Below are 15132 nucleotides of genomic sequence, written 5' to 3' on the forward strand. Positions count from 1 at the left end.
ATGTCCGAAATCATACAAGATCTTGTTCTCTAATATACTACTAGTACAAAAATGATAAACATTTTTTAGTATTTTTCTTGTGAAAGTGAGTTGGTGGAAACTATTTGGGGAACTAACAGTTCCCAATAAATAACAGACTGCTGAAAGATACAAATACACAACTTTTGGATTTATATGGTTTTTTGTGCATGCGGTATTAATTTACTATAGTCCCTTTCTTTCCACATTTTATTTATTTATTTAATCCATCCATTTTCCAACAATTGTCTAATCATGTCACATTTATGTGTCTCAAATCACTCAAAATTTGTAATTTTTAAAACATATATCTACTTATTGCCTATTGGCATTTGAAATATGAATAATTTGAAAATATTTTTTAACTGCCCATATATTTTTTAGGAATATTAAATATATTTCTTGATCAACTTGAATAGAAATAAAATAATTGATTGATTGACGTTGCAGGTTGGAACTTAGAAGAAGTATTTTTATAGATATATAGCTTCACCATTCATAGAGTAATTGATATATAATTGATTGGGTCCAATAAAAATTGTTTGTAGAGCCAAGACAAATTTGAATTAAATAATTTTCAAATTTCAACACTAAAAAGACGGCATTTAACTGTTGAAACACACACTCACATTGGCATCTCGAAAAGGCAACTATAAATAAAACAAAGGCATTTGCATTTTCAAGTTATTGGGATTGTGGGATTCACTTTTGCACATTCCCTCCAACTTTACACTGATAAAAGTTTGAAAAAAAAGAGAAAGGAAAAGAAAAGAGAGAGGGAGAGGCACCTCATCATGAAAGCAAGAAAATTGAACTTGGATTGGACTATCCAACCACACGCACATTACATATACCCCTTTCATTCACCACACGCACGCCTCTTCAATAATGAACCCAACCCCATCAATCAATAGTTTAGATGTGTGAGTAAAATAGTGTATGTAATGTGTATATCTTGGGTCGTACATGCATGAATCTAGTATGATCGGAGATGGACTCATCACACGTGTGAGAATGTTGTCAATCTTCTTCTATATAATCGACATTTTTCTATGTGTGTATCTCGAGTTGTACATACATGATCGTCTAGTATGATCAGAGGTGGACTTGTTGTGTCATGGCGTTTGATATTGTTAATCTTAGTATAATTAGCATTTTTCTTTGCATATATCTCGAGTTGTACATAAATGGTCGTCTAGTCTGTCGACATGTGAGGACGTTCGCTAGGTACGACATATCTGATATTGTCAATCATTATTAGTATAATCGATATGTTTCTGTGCATATATCTAGAATTGTACGTACATAAGTCTAGTAGGGATCAAAGATGAATTCGTATGAGGAGGTTTGCTAGGTAAAACATATTTGAATTTGTTATTTTTTTTACATACTAGACACTTTTCTTTATTACATGAGTATATCCACACCACATGAGTCCTTAATCCTTATGACAAATTTACTTTTTAAATCTTTATATTTAGTAAATTACCCAACTTTTTAGAAAAAGGATTAATTTCCATCAACCCCTTTTTATCTCTAGAGCCCAACTTTTCCATCTCTCTTTTTAAACATGGAAATCATAAGTCAACCTCACCTCATCATTTGGTCTTGGTTAATTATCTCTCTAGTGCCATCACTCCACTTTCTTTTTCTCTCTTCTTAGCCTTTGTTTTCTCTCTTTCACTCTTCCCTCTCCTCTCACACCACCTTCTTCTATATAACCATAACACAATTTGGCATCAAAATTCATACCTCAAAATTCAATATTCCATGGGAATTCAAGCCATGAAGGTTCATCAACTGCCACGTGGACTCATTTGGGATCACGACCCCCCTTCCCTCTCCCTAGGCTGCAAGCGCTTCCGCTCCCTCGCCCCCAAACTCTCCAACGCCGCCGCCGACACGCTCTCCTCCACCACCGCCGCCGCCTCCTCCTTCGATCTCAAAAGCTTCATAAAACCCAATCAATGTAGTCCAAGAAACGTAGAAGTTCACAAGAAAGAATCATCTCAGGTAATAATTAATTAATTAATTAAATCAAATTGTCTACTTATAATATTGTGCATGGCAAATCTCCCATCATTGGTAATTTGGTATCTACTAACACTTTAAAAAAAATTAATTAATAATCCAATCCCAATACCTTTTTTATTTCAATAATTGATTAAAAGGTACTAGTAGTAATAGTGTTTGATGATTTGATCTCATATTCCATTTACCAACTTGGACGAAATAATTGTAAATCAAATATATAGTATACATGGCATGAAATATTGTTTTGGTAAAATATTGTGAAAAAGAACAAAAAAGCAATACTATTTCAAAAGCATGTTGAAAACAAAGGCATATATGCGTATAGGTAGAGGCGGCGCAGCCGGGCGGAACACGGTGGAATCCGACGCAGGAGCAGATCGGAATACTCGAGATGCTATACCGGAGCGCCATGCGAACTCCGAACGCCCAGCAAATCGAGCAGATCACAGCGCAACTCGGCAAATACGGCAAGATCGAAGGCAAAAACGTGTTTTATTGGTTTCAAAACCATAAAGCGCGCGAGCGGCAGAAGCAAAAGCGCACTAGCCTCGGCCTCTCTCCTTCTACCCGAACACCGCCCCCGCCTCCCGCTTCTTCCCTCTTCCTATCGTCGCCAAATAAGGTAAGTCGAATTAATTATAAACATGACGTATACTGATGAAATGAATTATTGAAGTTAAATTTAAATGTGACGTGTCCTGATGAAATGAAATACTATAAATGCAGGAAGAGGAGAATAATCGTTATAAGAGGAAGTGCGTTTTCGATGAAGTGAGCAAATATTTTAGAGAAGAGGAAAAGGGAGATAGGACATTGAAGCTTTTTCCTTTGCACCCGGAAGGGAGATCTTCATTTAGGGATTATTGTTCGGATTAATTAGTGTTAAATTTAACTTAATTTAATCTTCCTTTTTTGTAACTTGTTTTCGATTGATCCGGTTTCTATTGGTGATGGTATCTTTGTAGCTTCTTTATCTCTGATTTTCTTTGAATATGAAGGAAATCTTCTCTTTGTGTTGATCAATTATGAATAATTACTACATTCGTCCATCAACAATTTGTCACAATTCTTTCGGTCTGTCTACAACGTACTTGTCACATCTATCTATAGTAGCAGTAGCATTTTAACATTTAAACTCAACAAAAAAAATGGACCTCGTTTTACTAAGTCAACTAATTTATTAAAACTTGCACATATACATGATTAAATTATGCTAACTATAAATTGAGGACGATTTTTGTATTTTCACTAATAATATTGTGGGGAATTTTTAGTCGATCATGATTTTTCTCCAAGCAATATGGTCACAATATGCATTTTGTATATAAGTCACAAAAAGAGCCTAAAATAATACGCACTTGAAAATTGCTTTAGATGTAAGTGTAACCATACAATACAAATTATCTTCCGTGATAGTATATCTGGGGTATTTTATAAATTTCCAAAATACATTAATATAAATTTTTATTTAATAATTAAAACATAATAAAAGCCAATATGTTTGTTCCTATTATCCTTGATTATCCAAGAAATGATGATTTCTTATAATGCATAAATTAATTTATGGGAAATATTATTGTTGATAGAAACAATCAAACAATTATAAATGTGTTTTCGGCGGCAAAGGCCCATAAATTAATGGGCCTGATATTCCCTATCCCAAATTAAGCATCCATTACCAATTTTTAACTTTTTCTCTCTTAAATTTCAATATTTTGGTTTATTTTAATTTTGAAACGATTCACTGATACGGTTAGAGTTTATTATTGTACTATACTATTTATAATTGGTTTGCATTCTTTAGGTAAAAGTGATTAATAGGTTGACTATTTATAAAATAAGGGTTATGTGATCGGAGTACTATTTTTTTTATAGTAAATATTATCCAATATTATTTTTTTCAGTAAAGATTTTAGAGTAGAATTAACTAATACAAGTGGACTTAAATGGTAACTAAATCGAAAAGATTTTTTAGACAATAAGAAGTTAACTATTCAAATCTTTGACATCATGATTGATTTGAGCAAATTAGTAGCCCTCCCTATCATATAGTTTGATAGGCATAGCCTTGAGAGGCAAAGCCTTTTGCAATGAAAGACCAAATTTCTCACTCACGTCCACTTCTTCGCCATTCAATTTCATCCCATCATTTTCAACTTTCCAATCAAAATTGTGAACCAAAGCCCCCACCATCACATGCACCATTCTATGCGCCAACGCCTGCCCCGGGCAAATTCTCCTTCCCGCCCCAAACGGAATCAGCTCGAAATCTTGCCCCTTCACATCCATAACAATATTCTCATTCAAGAATCTCTCAGGCTCAAACTCATCGGGATTCCCCCATATTCTCGAATCCCGGCCTATGCCCCATATATTCACCAAAACAACTGCGTTCCCGGGCACCACATGGCCTCCTATCTCGGCCTCATCCCCATCCTTTTGCCGCGAAATGAAGGCCCCGGGAGGATGGAGGCGGAAGGTCTCCTTGACGACAGCTTGTAGATATGGGAGCTTGGAGATGTCGGATTCTTCGAGTAGAGCTTTGTTTTGTCCGAGGATGGATTGGAGCTCTGAGTTTGCCTTCGAGAGTATGCATGGATTGCGCATTAGTTCGGTCATTATCCACTCTACCGTGCCCGATGTCGTCTCTGTTCCTGCTACGAATAGATCCTACCCAAATTTTGATTAACGGGTTACAATTAATCATCCAAATTGACTGACTCGACTTAGGAAGCGTTGAAATAACAATTCCAAATTTAGTACTATTAATTAATATATGCGAAAATTGACGAATTAAGAAAATGTAATTTTTGTCTCTAGTATGAGTTTTGAACCACCATGACTTTATCTGGGAAATTGGAAATCTACTAAAGATAAAAAAATAATGTAAATTAATAATTAAAAAATTGGACATATCTCATTACATAAAAAAAACTTACCATCAATAGATTAGATTAATTTTAATAGATGGGTCAAAATAGAAAAACAAACTATTTTCATGGAAGGTACGTAATTTACATTATAGATGATAATCTAAGAGTTGAAAATGATTTCAAAATTTAATTTATAATAGTTGTTTCTTCCAATCCCATTAATTAATCCATTATAGTAATATTAATAAGTAATTTCTGTTCAGTAATTATTGAATTTTTTAAAAATTGCATACCTTAATAATAGAATATTAAGCTCTAATAAATCATTACTATTAATTTCCAAATTTAAAGATCAGATTATAATAATAATCATTTAAATCATATAAAAGTTAGTTAAATTTTTTATAGTGCAGTAATAAAACATAATATCGAATCGTGAAATTTAATTTTTCATAATTGTTTCATTTGTGTATAACGTATGCTCGTCATAATTGATTAAATAAGTATAATATTTTATTTTGTATTTCTTTCCTGTCTATTTTTAAATTAAACAACTTTATTTTATGTAATTGAGATAAATTGAAATGTTGCGATTTAATATGTGGCTGTGACTCAAAACGACCAGAATTACCAAAGTTCAAGATTATAAGTACTTACTAGTTATTTTTCAAATAAAATTAAAACCAAAGTAAGATAATATAAATAGTTAACAACACACAAAGTGTTCGACAATTTGACTCACCAGAAGCAAATGCTTTATATCGTCGCGCGACAACTCCGACTCCTTTTCTCGGCTCAACAGCGCTTCCAGCAAATCATCCTTCTTCTCCGGCGACTCCTTCCTCCGATCAATGATTCCATCAAAAACCGCCATCAATCTCCCCATATACCTCCCTGCATCCCTCTCAATCCCCTGCGGATCAAACACTCCGACGATCGGAAAATAATCCGCAACATTAAAACTCCCCAAAACTCGCATCAATCCATGGACAATCCCCTTCAACTCCTGCGACGACCCCTCGCCGTAATCCGCAAAATCGACCGAGAAAAGCGTGTTGGATATCAAATTAAGCGACGTCACAAACGCAGCCTCGTTGACATCCACCGATTTCCGATCATCGCAGCATTTCTCGACGTAGCCGAGGAGCTTCTGCAGGTTTCGCCTCCGCAGCTTCCGGCCGGCGTCGAGGCGCGGCGGCGAGAACATCTCCTCCCGGCATAGTCGGCGGAGGAGCCGCCACTGGCTGCCGGCGGGGAGGCAGGCGACGGAGAAGAGGTGGTGGCGGAGGGCTTTGGTGGCGGCGGTGGCCATTCTCCCCGGGAAGGATTGGTCGTGGCGCTGGAGGATTTCGCGGGCGAGTTCCGGGGAGGAGATGATGACGGCGTGGATGGTGCCGAGCTTGAGATGCATCAAGGGGCCGTGGATTTTGGAGAGGCTGGTGAGGGATTGGTGGGGTTTCGGGCCAAGTTGGTGGATGTTTCCAATTATTGGAAAGGGGTACGGGCCCGGTGTGGGTGATCGCCGGCGCCGGCGTAGAAGATTGAAGCATGAAAATGTGATGCATAGTGATATGAGAGGAAGAAAATAGGTGAACTCCATCAACTTGATGATTTATCATCTTTGATGAGTATTTCTATTTATGGAATGCACGCAGGGGCGGAAATAGTAAAAAATATTGGCATGAGCTATGTTTCCTAAATTTTATTTGAAAGTAGATTTTAAGATGATTTAGATTATTAATATTATGTTTTTCAAAATAATTTACACTACATTTAAAATATTTAAAGTTTTAAAAATAACTTTAGCAAGGGCTTTAGCCCAATAGACAATAAAGTTTGGTAGATAGGCCTCTAGGTAGCAGGCCAAACTTATCATCAAGTCCATTTGAATTTCTGTGTATATGGAGTACATATTGCTAGTATATTAAGTACTCCGTAGGATTAAATGATAGTAGCATACAGTATTTTAATTTATACTACTTGGGGTACATAATTTTTGTATAATATATACGGTGACAATGCAATATGAATTATTTTGGTGATCAGATTCAATTAATTAAATTGGCCAGTCTAGCTATATCATCTGCTGACAAGTTGGACTTTCATTTTAGTCATTCAAGTCTTTAATTTCCTATATCACACGATAGTGTTAAGATTTCAAAATTATACTAGGTTTATTGCTACATCATCTAAAAAGGGATTTTAGGTAGTAAGTATAATATAAGTTTTAAATTTAATACTAATCAAGAAGAAGAAGAGAGATTAGAAAAAAAATGGATTAAAATATTATTAATGGATAATGATCTATTTCATAAAAGATACCCCTTTGTCCGTTATCAGGAGTCTCATTTGAGTTCGGTATGAGTTTTAAAATATGAGTGTAATGACTCAGTGGAGTGGGGTCTACCTACCATTTTATAGTAAAAGTGAATCGGAACTTCTAATGACGGACGAATTAAAATTGATAAACGGAGACTCCTAATAACGGACGAAGGGAATAAAAACTTATGAAATACCTCTATTTGAGGTGCAAGTCTCATTCTCAATTCACAATATCCATTCAATTTATCTGTTTCTTTTTTTTATTTACTAATTTTATATTAAAATTTTTGTTATCCATTGCATGGAGGCTGTACTACTTTTAATTTTCTTTTTTAACCTTTGAAATATTATACTACAATTGAATCATATGTCTAAGTTCAAACTATATTGCGCTTATTCTATTAATACCTCAATTGTTAGATACTACTACTATTAAATAATTGATACCGGCTTACAATTTTTCATGTTTTTGGAATGAATGATAACTAACTTACAAAGAAATAAAAATCCTTAAAATTATATAGCCCGGCCCTCGTAGTTGTCCGAGCCCGGCCCGCACTCGTCAAACCCCAGAAAGAAGGGTTTATGGATTCCGAAGGGCAAATTCCTCTCTCTCTCTCTCTCTCGCGAACACGGTGCTTCCATTTCAATTGCCTGCTATCTATGCCGGTAATCGTCTTCGTACTTGCTCTCCACAGCAATTCATAAGTTTAATGAGTAAATGTGCTTCGTTGAATCTGGTCGATTTCCTATCTGATTTTCCTCATCACTTTGAGTTTAGTTTCAATTTGAGAAATAAACCGTGTAATGTAACCCTACTTTTTTGTTGCAGCTGAAATAATATTTCTAGCTTATAGAGGCCCTTTATTGCCTGGATTTGGAGATGGCTTTCTCGATTTCTAGAAGAGTATTGCGTGTCTTCGCTCCCAGCGATGTTTCTTCTCTTCCATTTTCATTATACAATGGTAGTCCCTTCTCGCAAATTTTCCATTTTTCTTGCGAATAAGTAGTTTAATTTTGTGCTTGTTTTCAGTTCTCTTGTTTGTTACATGAAAAAAAAGGTTACAGCATTGTTAATTTCATCCGTAGTTCTTAGGTTATAACCAATATTCAGTTGTCTTGACCATTTCGCTGCTGTTCTCCCTGATTTTTTTCCTCTTCATTTTCTCCATTGCTGCATTCACCTCAAAAATTTTGAATTTTGAAACTTTTGTTTTGGTTTCTAACCTTTTTTTGCTTGCTATGAATTTTGATGCAGCATTTCGTGGTCATGATTGTGGTGATAGCTCGTCGATAATGAGATCCTCTGTCGTCGGAAAGGTAGACCTGGAACGCACATGTGCAACTTAATGAAATTGTTTTATAGCGGTTACATTAATTTATGATAGTCTAAGTTCTTTTGAGTGCTTCTTGCTATGATTTTATATTCATATGCTCAAATGGGATCCAAAGCCCTAGCTAACACCTTATTTGTGCTAGACATCGTTGGATGTTTGCCGGAGGTACTCTACTACCATTTTGACTCCGAATTCAAGTGAGGGTGCATTTCCCTTGCATTTGCTGTCTTCTAAAAGTAAAAGTGTGGCCATTCCGGATCGGGAAATAGGTACAGTTGCTCATTTTATGGTTATTAATTACCCTAGTCGTATGTTTTATGTTTCTTGTTACTGTCTGCTTGTGCTTATTCTTCTATGTGATAATTGGTAGAATCTTAGAGAATGCTGGATATCCTTTTTTTCCTGATGTCTCACTACTTATGCTCTAGTGGGGAAGTAAAATGAGAATATTGGGTGATATTTATTTTTCACTGGTAGTCTTGTAGGATGGGCATTTTTTAGGTGAGGCAAAAATGTGATGCTATACTCTCTTGCTTCCCCACAGAGGAGCAAGCTGGTATGATCAAATATTTATTCACAGAGGAATAAAATTAGTAAAAATCATATTTACATCAAATAATATGTTCATTTTTTCTTCTGGTTGATACCAGAGTTATTTATTTTTAACTTGTAGCTCCTTGTCTAACAATTGGGGAGTGTGAAAAAAAAATATAATTGAAAGTAATTCCATTTGTTATTGCTAATCATTTTCAGATGTTAGCCGTAAAAACAATGGATCTGTGTTGTTAATTTTATTTATTGATGCTGTAGGTCTCTCTCAGGATCTGGTTATTCCTGTTACGAATTTTCTGAATGAAGATAAAGGCTTTATGACGTTGGGTGGTGATGTTTTTGATGTCCCAATTAGAAAGGATATTATTCATCGTGTCGTAAGGTGGCAACTAGCCAAGCGGCGGCAGGTGTGTCTTATTCATCCTTATTTATGAATTAATATTTAAAGTCTTAAAGAAACTGATGCCAACAATTCTCTTGGTGTGGGGAACAACAAAATGGAAGCAAAATATGAATCCTTGTTGCTTTTGTTGGTTGGTGTAGCAACCTTCTATTTTTATTTCAGTTATCTTCTTACTTATTCCCAATAAACAGAGAAATTCAATGTCTTGCCTCCCAAACATGCTTTCTTTGAGTTTGTGATTTCTTATTTGTTGGCAAAGAACTAAAGATGTGTCAGGACACATTTTTTTCTTTCCTCCATTCCTCATTTGTAATATTTTTTTTTTCATAAACTCACTCTTGGTTGATTTAGTTCTTTGTTGCTGTGTTCTTAGGGGACACATTCAACTAAAACCATAAGTGAGGTTAGTGGGACTGGAAGAAAGCCTTGGCCCCAGAAGGGTACTGGTCGAGCAAGGCATGGAACACTGCGCGGTGCACAGGTGAATATTTTATCTTGCCCAATGGATTTTCTCTAATCAAGAGGTCTTAAAAAGGGTATACCTGACATATTATATGCTCTACAGTTCAGAGGTGGTGCTACCATGCACGGTCCGAAGCCACGAAGTCATGCTATCAAGCTGAATAAGAAGGTTCGGCGACTTGGACTGAAGATTGCACTTTCAGCTCGTGCTGCTGAAGGGAAGGCAAGTGTAGTTCGTTGAGAGAAATAATTTGCAAGAATATTACTCTAGCTTGCTTTTGACTAGGTGTCCAGATCTGTAGTTTAGTTTCACCTAATGCAAGCTTTTGAAGCTTCAATGGCTTCTACGAATTTACGTACCTGACTTTGGAGATATGAAGCTTTTATATGTATTGATTAGTATATTATTTTTACCTTACTTTAAAATGGTTAGTTGTTCTCAAAACAGTGTCGTTTGCCCATTAGAAGGTCCCACATCCTTGTCAAGGTGGATACTGCTATCATTTCTTTAGATCCAGATCATGTTTCTGCTTTAGCTTTTCTCAAGCCTTGGAAGACAATAGCCACAACCATCAGTTGACTGTCATGTCAACACTTCCCCTTAGATACTCCTACTAACCTGGCATGCCTTGTCCTAGACACAATTTGGATTGTTTCCTTTATTGCTAACTTCAAACAAATTATTCTCTTTCTTTCTTTCTTTCTTTCTTTCTTCTGTTTGATTTTCTTGCTGAATCTCCTGTATGTGACACAATGTGTGTGGGTGGGGAGGGTGGGTTCTAGGGTTTCCGCCTTTGATTGCTTATTATTAAAGATCGCAATAATTTGTTTGTAAGCTCAGGAGTGTAAAGCCTATTATGTTAGAGTTTGCTGAACTTTTGGCAAGGGAGTTAAATTAACACATTGAAGAACTTGCAATGCAAGTTTTGAGATAAGCTGCTTGCTTACTTTTAATTTGTGTTTTTTTACATCGTCTCCAATCTCTATAGATCTTTTTGTGCCAATGCAATAATTTTCATGTTTTCTGCCTATTGAGCAAGCATAATTCCTGGGGTTCTTTCCTCTTAATCTATCCTTTCGTATACCTATCTGGTCATCTTTACATCCTCTCACAATGAAACCTGTGGCTCTCAATTTGTATAACAATTCTATTCCTTATGTTCTGTATATGTTAATTCCTTCTACAGCTTATGGTTTTTGAGGATTTAGAAGTTCCTTCGCACAAGACAAAGAACATTGTGCACTTTGTGAGTCAAATGGAGAATGCTAAGAAAATTCTGGTGGTTGATGGCGGCCCTATTAACGAGAAGCTAAAGTTGGCCACTCAGAATTTACATTATGTCAACGTATTGCCATCCATTGTAAGTCTTGAATTTTTGGTTTTCATTTCTTTGTATGAAAATGAATGCTTCGGTATCTGCGTAATAACTATATGCACAACTCAGAATATAAAAAAAAATCTTCAAGTGATCACTCAATTTCCAAAACTATTTTGGCACAAATACATGACCCCTGTTTTTGGTGTCCAAACAAATGATGTGTGTTTTCTGTGTCAAAATCACCCGCATCAGACATTTTAATTTCTCTTCACTCAGAAGTTCAATACTAATAGTGGCCCTCGTTCATTGAAGCATAAAGCTTCTTAGTTGTTTAATAGCAGATTATTTTAATGATAATTGCCAACTATATGTTGCTCTTACTGTGCCAACAATTTCAGGGTCTGAATGTTTACAGCATCCTTCTGCACGATACACTAGTAATGTCACGTGATGCTGTGAACCGAATAGTTGAAAGGATGAGAACTCCAATCAATCGCTGATAGAGCTCGTGCTTACTGATATCAGAATGGATAGTGGGAGTTTTTGTCTACCTCAACTGAAGTCTGTATTGAACATGTCGTCTTAAGGTATTTCTCATCCCAGGAAAGCACCTTCAGTCGTCTAGTTTTTGAACTGGGATTTCACTCTGTTTATTGCTTGGGAGAGAACTCGCATTTTTAGAGCTTAGATTTTTCACTAGATTGTCGCTAAGTTTTGGCTACTCTGATCTAATTTTCCTTTCTGCTGCTATTCCCTCACATGAAAAAGAGGGATCATATCATAATTTAGCTTTGAATAATTTAGGCTGGCGTTGTCAAATTGGAATTAAATTTAGCTTAAACCATGTTTTTATGCCTCTTTTTTTACGTGTTCTAGTTTTTATTTTGTAGTATCGAATAAAGGAAAAACTATTTTTTTATTTTATTTTTAGGGTGAATTTTAGCAGTACCAGCACAAGTTTTTATAGGACCAGTCATTGTAGTGTCTGAAACAATCCTCGAAAAATATAGGAGTAAACATACTATCAATTTATTTTTTTAAACTTACAAAAATTAGTCATAGTTGACAACTTATAATCTATGAACCAAAACATTGAAATTTCTATGTCTGTCTTCTTTGAATAGGACTCCGATGTAGGTATTATTAAAGTTTGGATGTCATTGTTGCATAACATATGCATCTTTCTTAGAATATTTGAGTCTGTCTTATCAAAACAAACAACAAACAAGTGGTAAGGAAATCCAAAATTTGTGATTGAATTAACCCTTCATCCACAACATCAACTGTACTTCTTATCTCATGTTTCGTTTCATTGACACATGTCGATTACTCCCTCCGTCTCCCAAATATTGTCCCACTTTGACCTGACATGAGTTTTAAGAAATGTAATGAAAAGTGAGTTGAAAAAGTTAGTGGAATGTGAATTCTACTTTTATATATTAGTTTTATAATAAAATGTGAGTATGAATGAGTTAGTGAAATATGAGGTCCATTACTAAAAATGGTAAAAAGTGAAATGGAATAAATTTTGTGAGAGGGGCGGAAATAGAAATATGAGACAAACTTTTCAGGGATGGTGGGAGTATAATACTATTACGCTCATGGGGTTCGAGGATGATTAATAGTGCTTTTGGGTCAGTCGATCCGACCCAACCCTGCTTGGATCTGTCTTGATGATAAAACAAATTATTATTATAGGAGTATCCTTTTTAACCCTGATGAGTGTCTTGGAAGTAAAGATATCAGCAGCCTTATTCCCCATTTCCCCCTACATGAATTCGAGCATGCTAAGGGAGGGGCATCTAACATGAAAAACGGTTCCACCAAACAATTTTTGCCCAGCTTCTAAAGTTACCTGTAGAGAAATATTAATATCTATTATTCTAGTATAGTCCTTTGCTATTTGTAGTTATGATACCCTTTGAAATTAGATAATTTGTTTGTTCAAAGAATAGTGTTATTTTGAATTATAATAACACATTTCAAACTCTTTTTAACGTTTATTTTCCGACAACCATGACATCTTTAATTTTGCCGAATATGCCAATGCTGTAAATCACATAATTGTGCAAGAAACCAGTAAACTAATTAAAGTTGTGTATTACATGCAATTACCCTTTTAATTATTATAATTATTTGAAGTTTACAATATCCAATAAAAACGGTGATGATTTGAGAAGAACGTAGTGATTTTACTAACTCTAAAGTCGCCATCAGCACATTACTATACATAGAATAATAAATCTAATATGATTCATGGAGTACTAAATTCGACCGTTTAATGAATATTACTTGTCACCCCTCAACCCTCCTCAACCCTTCTGATAAATACACTTGTAAAAATAAATACGATGTAAAAAATAATGTAATCACATACCAAATACTAAACCATCCAAAAACTATAATTACAAGAGCCAAATACCTTACTCCAGAAAAATATTAGTGTGCACATACGTCTCAACTCAGTATAAAACTCTACCTTTAATTCCATATCAGTAGTATATCAAGCATATTCTTTATACCAACACATAGAACCATAAGCATCAAATACCATGCAAGTTTTCATCTCCATATGCATATGTCTCTCTGTTCAGTTTATTATTTTGTGACAAATCAAGCCTGGTATCTGTCTGTGATTTCCAATATACCAATATGATTAAACCGTAGGTCCCACTGTGATTTTGCCCGTAGGTCCCAATATGATTGACCAGAAGGTCCCAATATGATTTAACCCGTAGGTCACACTATGATTGACCCGTAGGTCACAATATGATTGACCCGAAGGTCCCAATATGTCCACTGTGATTTCTGATCCATGACAAGACTGTCGCATATCCTCTTTGATTCAAATAAATCTAAAATCATGTGTAAACATGCCCGTTGCATCAATTACATATTTCTATCATATTCCATCAAATAATTCCTTTACAATATATAAATCATATCCATTGCTCTACTATATATTCATATCACATCCTACAAAATAATTTCATCAAATAACACATAACTATATTAAATTCACTTTATACAATCCAAATACTCTCTTCAATCTAACATATATCAATCAAATGTATAACATATGTAAAATTAAAAGTGTGATTTATACATACCTGATCATGAATAAGAAATCTATTTGAGCACTTAGAGCATCTCCAATGGCGGACGTCAGGTCGGACGTCCGCCATTGTGGCGTCGAAGGTCGGATACTGACGTCCCGTGAGGACGTCGGGTGTCCTCGGACGTGCGGGCGGACGTCCGCCATTGTGGAGTGGGTCGGACGTCCGGTAATTAATTTTTTTTAAACTCTATATATACGGCTCGTTGAACTTCATTTCATTCGCACCACTTGTGTTAACAAGTTTCTCTCTTCTTTTACTACAAATTTCATTTCTACTTAATGGAGAACGATAGGAACTCCCCTGCCACGAGCGAGTCGCAGACTCCGGCGTTTCCCATCGACCTGGAGGGAAACGTTAGCGGAAATGCGACAACAGTTCTGACAATGTCGGGGATGGGTGGAATGGGTGGGATGATGTCCCCTTATATGTACAATTGGATGAGTGGGATGGGTGGTATGATGCCCAGGGCTGCGGGGATGGGGGTATGACCCCAAATATGATGATGCCGGGGCCGGGGATGGCGATGGGGGGCATGACCCCAAATATGATGGGGATGGGTGGGATGATGCCGGGGATGATGCCGGGGGGAGGGGGTGGCAGGGGCCCACAAGCGGACGATGTCTATCGGCCAGTTATCGATATGCTGTCTACTGATACCCCCTCCACTTATGTTCCGGAGACTCAGTTCACCAG

At 36.0% G+C, this 15132-nt stretch overlaps 3 protein-coding genes across 4 annotated transcripts; 2 read left to right on the top strand and 1 right to left on the bottom strand.

Annotated features, from left to right (window-relative positions):
- Nucleotides 1-1628: 1628 nt before the first annotated feature.
- LOC121801279 (WUSCHEL-related homeobox 4-like) lies at nt 1629-3075 on the top strand. The gene is made up of 3 exons (XM_042200737.1): nt 1629-2031; nt 2378-2674; nt 2779-3075. The coding sequence occupies exons 1-3, from the start codon at nt 1789-1791 to the stop codon at nt 2926-2928; spliced, it is 690 nt and encodes a 229-aa protein (XP_042056671.1). The 5' UTR covers nt 1629-1788; the 3' UTR covers nt 2929-3075.
- A 905-nt stretch (nt 3076-3980) lies between these two features.
- Nucleotides 3981-6525, bottom strand: LOC121801285 (cytochrome P450 76T24-like). The gene is made up of 2 exons (XM_042200750.1): nt 5668-6525; nt 3981-4722 (listed from the first exon to the last, which is right to left on the bottom strand). The coding sequence occupies exons 1-2, from the start codon at nt 6523-6525 to the stop codon at nt 4081-4083; spliced, it is 1500 nt and encodes a 499-aa protein (XP_042056684.1). The 3' UTR covers nt 3981-4080.
- Nucleotides 6526-7771: 1246 nt separating this feature from the next.
- On the top strand, nt 7772-12179 carry LOC121801293 (50S ribosomal protein L4-like). 2 transcript variants are annotated; one of them, XM_042200769.1, is made up of 9 exons: nt 7772-7916; nt 8080-8212; nt 8506-8567; nt 8727-8853; nt 9395-9543; nt 9913-10020; nt 10105-10224; nt 11189-11362; nt 11719-12179. In XM_042200769.1, the coding sequence occupies exons 2-9, from the start codon at nt 8131-8133 to the stop codon at nt 11818-11820; spliced, it is 924 nt and encodes a 307-aa protein (XP_042056703.1). In that variant the 5' UTR covers nt 7772-7916; nt 8080-8130; the 3' UTR covers nt 11821-12179. The 2 variants fall into 2 exon arrangements, with proteins under 2 accessions (XP_042056703.1, XP_042056695.1); XM_042200761.1 differs by having other exon boundaries at nt 7813-7987.
- The last annotated feature ends 2953 nt before the right edge of the window (nt 12180-15132 follow it).

The sequence above is a fragment of the Salvia splendens genome, chromosome 1, assembly GCF_004379255.2.
Source record: "Salvia splendens isolate huo1 chromosome 1, SspV2, whole genome shotgun sequence".
Classification (NCBI taxonomy): domain Eukaryota; kingdom Viridiplantae; phylum Streptophyta; class Magnoliopsida; order Lamiales; family Lamiaceae; genus Salvia; species Salvia splendens.